General features: G+C 21.2%; 1 protein-coding gene across 1 annotated transcript; it reads left to right on the forward strand.

Annotated features, from left to right (window-relative positions):
- Window positions 1–208: 208 nt before the first annotated feature.
- Window positions 209–2,038, forward strand: PGO_000365 (variable surface protein; the record flags this gene model as incomplete). The annotated part of the gene is made up of 3 exons (XM_028690759.1): window positions 209–247; window positions 791–1,747; window positions 1,847–2,038. 3 exons carry the CDS (start codon window positions 209–211, stop codon window positions 2,036–2,038), a joined length of 1,188 nt encoding a protein of 395 aa, XP_028546560.1.
- Window positions 2,039–3,086: the final 1,048 nt, after the last annotated feature.

Consider the following 3,086-nt stretch of genomic DNA (forward strand, 5'->3'; position numbering starts at 1 on the left):
TTGCATAAAATACATTTAATATAAAATTTATAAGTGATTTAATAATTTATAATAACATATTTTATTATGGATTTATTAATCTTTTAATAGGAATAGTGTAATTACTGTATCTAACGTACAGAAATTTTTATAAAAATAATTATCTTTGAACAATAAAATTAAAAGTATAGGATAAACCCAAGAAAATAAATTATAGAAAAAAGGGCGAATGATATTCTGTATTAAGAACAAAATTATAAATATATATGTTAATATTCGAGTTCAGTGTTTTTGACTAAATAAATATATGCTATGTAGTATTCCCATACAACAAATATATTAATATATATATATATATATATAGCATTTATAGAAGTACGTTTTATATTACTTAATGTTATTTTTTTATTCGATAATCATATATCTGTGCTTCATATTATGTATCCATATGAATAGATGTGCTATTTATGAATTATTAACTATAATTCGAAGTCATAATATATAAAAAAATTTAATGAGATCATATAAGTTAATAAATTTTAATATATAACATATATAGATCTGTTGTACAATTTATTCAGAAAATTCTAATATTAAAAATTTATTATAAAAAATATAAAATTACTTATTGTTTTATTTTACACATACATTGCATAATGTCTCAGGATGTAATTGAGAATTCAAATATATTGTTGTACTACTAATACAACTATAATTTGTATTTAAATATATTATATGAAAAAAATAAATAATAAATGTTTTCATCAGATCTAAATTAAAAACATATGTGCAATATTATTCCTATTTTTAGTTTGAATTTAATGGTATATTTCCTCAATGTAAAGAAGAATATAGTAAGGCTCAAAGTACTTATCCTTTTGAAGGTATATATCATGATCTAAATAGTCATATTTATAGATCGTGCCAGGAATTTACTAAAAATGATTCTCAGAATTATAATTGTAATTTAAGTGGGTTCGTTATTCAATGTATGTATCTTGGTCGTTACTTATATCACATACATAACAAAAGCAATATGGAAAAAAAAAAAAATTGTATATATTTCCGTTACCTTCTAAAAAAACATCTAAGAGATTATAAATGTAAAAATATTGAAACTATAGAAGCCAATTTTAATAAAATAAATATGTCTAATGGAAATAAATTTTTTTTGCCTGATGTTCAAAATGTTTATAATATATGTAATGAGTATACTGAATTCTCTGATGAAATATTTGTTACATTGCAAAAACTTGAAAATATGATTATTGAATTTGAAAAATTTAGAAGATATGATAATCCACAATCTATTACAGAAGCACTGAGTCATGCAGCTGATTTTATGACAATGTTACAGGACTTTTTAAAAATAGATTATGGAGCACAAAACAGGTCTTTAATTGACATATATCAAAAATATAGTGGGCAATATAATGAGATTATGAATAGAATAACTCAGTATGAAGATGCTAAGAAGAAAATTAAAGCTCCTACATTACATAATACTACAGAAATAGTAAGTATGGTAGACACAATTCCCAAAATTGTAACCACAGAAGAATTCAAAAATGAGAACACAAAAAAATTTACAAGTGAATCCACACATAGTTCCACAGAAACATCAACAGAATTACACTTGGTAAATATGACAAAAAAAAGCACAGACCTTGCTACGGGTACGGGGGTAGGAATTGTTGTATTAATGTTTGCACTTTCGTTAGTAATATTCATATTATATAAGGTTATATATAAATTTAATTTTGTATATGTATATATTTTAACAGATATATTAAATATGATCCTCATAAATATATAGTTTAATTAATGTTCTATGTATAGACATAAAATATTTACGCTTTTTTACCAGTGTACTCCTTATAGTCCTGCTTTAAAGCGATGTGTATGGAATTTAAAGAGGATGGAAAATAAAAGATCTATTGAACATTTCGACCCAATGGATTCCGTTGAAATGGAATACAAGAATTTTGTTGATAATAAATATAGCATAGCATATAGCTCAGTAGAATATCCTCGATTTAGGAATAATAACAATTTATAATTTCAATATAGTGTATGAAAATTAATTGCATTTAAAAATTAAATTCTTGTTTAAAAAAGAAATAATAACAAAACAAAAAATATGTAATGTTATAATAATATTATTTGATTTTTTAATATTTTTGCAAATTATTTTATTAAATGAATTATAAATTCTCATATATTTTACGCAATGAACATTAAAGAGAGGCACTAAAAAATATTACATTATATTAGTGACATGCAGAGTTTAGGGTTTAGTGTTTAGGTTTTTTATTAGGGTAGCTTTTGGATTCATAAATCAGGTTTTAGTGCTTCAGAGATTAATTTTATGTAAAAGTATATATGAATATATTTCAGGAATAAAATTTTTCTATAAATTATAAATTTTCTGTTTTATTGTTTTTATTATATAGTTTCTTTTTTTTTTTAATTGTTCAAATTTATGTAGTAATCCTGATTTACAATTATTTTATAATGACTGAAGCGTATTAATTTTGTAATTTTGATTTAATAGTATTAAATTAAAATATGGTTGTTGTATGTAAATGATATTATAAATTATTTAAATTATATTATATATATATGCATAAATATCATATAAAAAAAAAAATTTTTTTTATATTTATCTTTATTTACTATTTGAAAATACATTATTATTGGATTTATTGAAGGATAAATTTTATTTTAGTATCATACTGTATTATATTGTTTAGATATATATGTATAATTTATTTCTAGTAATATTCTTTATATACACTATACGTATAGTATTTTTTTGTTCATAAAGCATTGTTTTTATATCCATAAAATCATGAAAATATTTAAAACTATGAGTGCATAACTATAAAATAATATATTTTTGATAACAGCGAATTTACGGATGCTTTTCGTTGATGAACATATTATTCCTAATTTTATATTGAATATATTGACATATATATCTATTCATCCATATTATTCCGTTATTATCACAATTGAAATTATATTTTCTAAATACTATCAATCAGCGTAAGTTTATGTGAAATATAATATATATATGATATATGTCTCACTGTAAAAATAAAAAA

This window comes from Plasmodium gonderi (genome assembly GCF_002157705.1).
Source record: "Plasmodium gonderi DNA, contig: Pgo-contig_33, whole genome shotgun sequence".
Lineage (NCBI taxonomy): Eukaryota > Apicomplexa > Aconoidasida > Haemosporida > Plasmodiidae > Plasmodium > Plasmodium gonderi.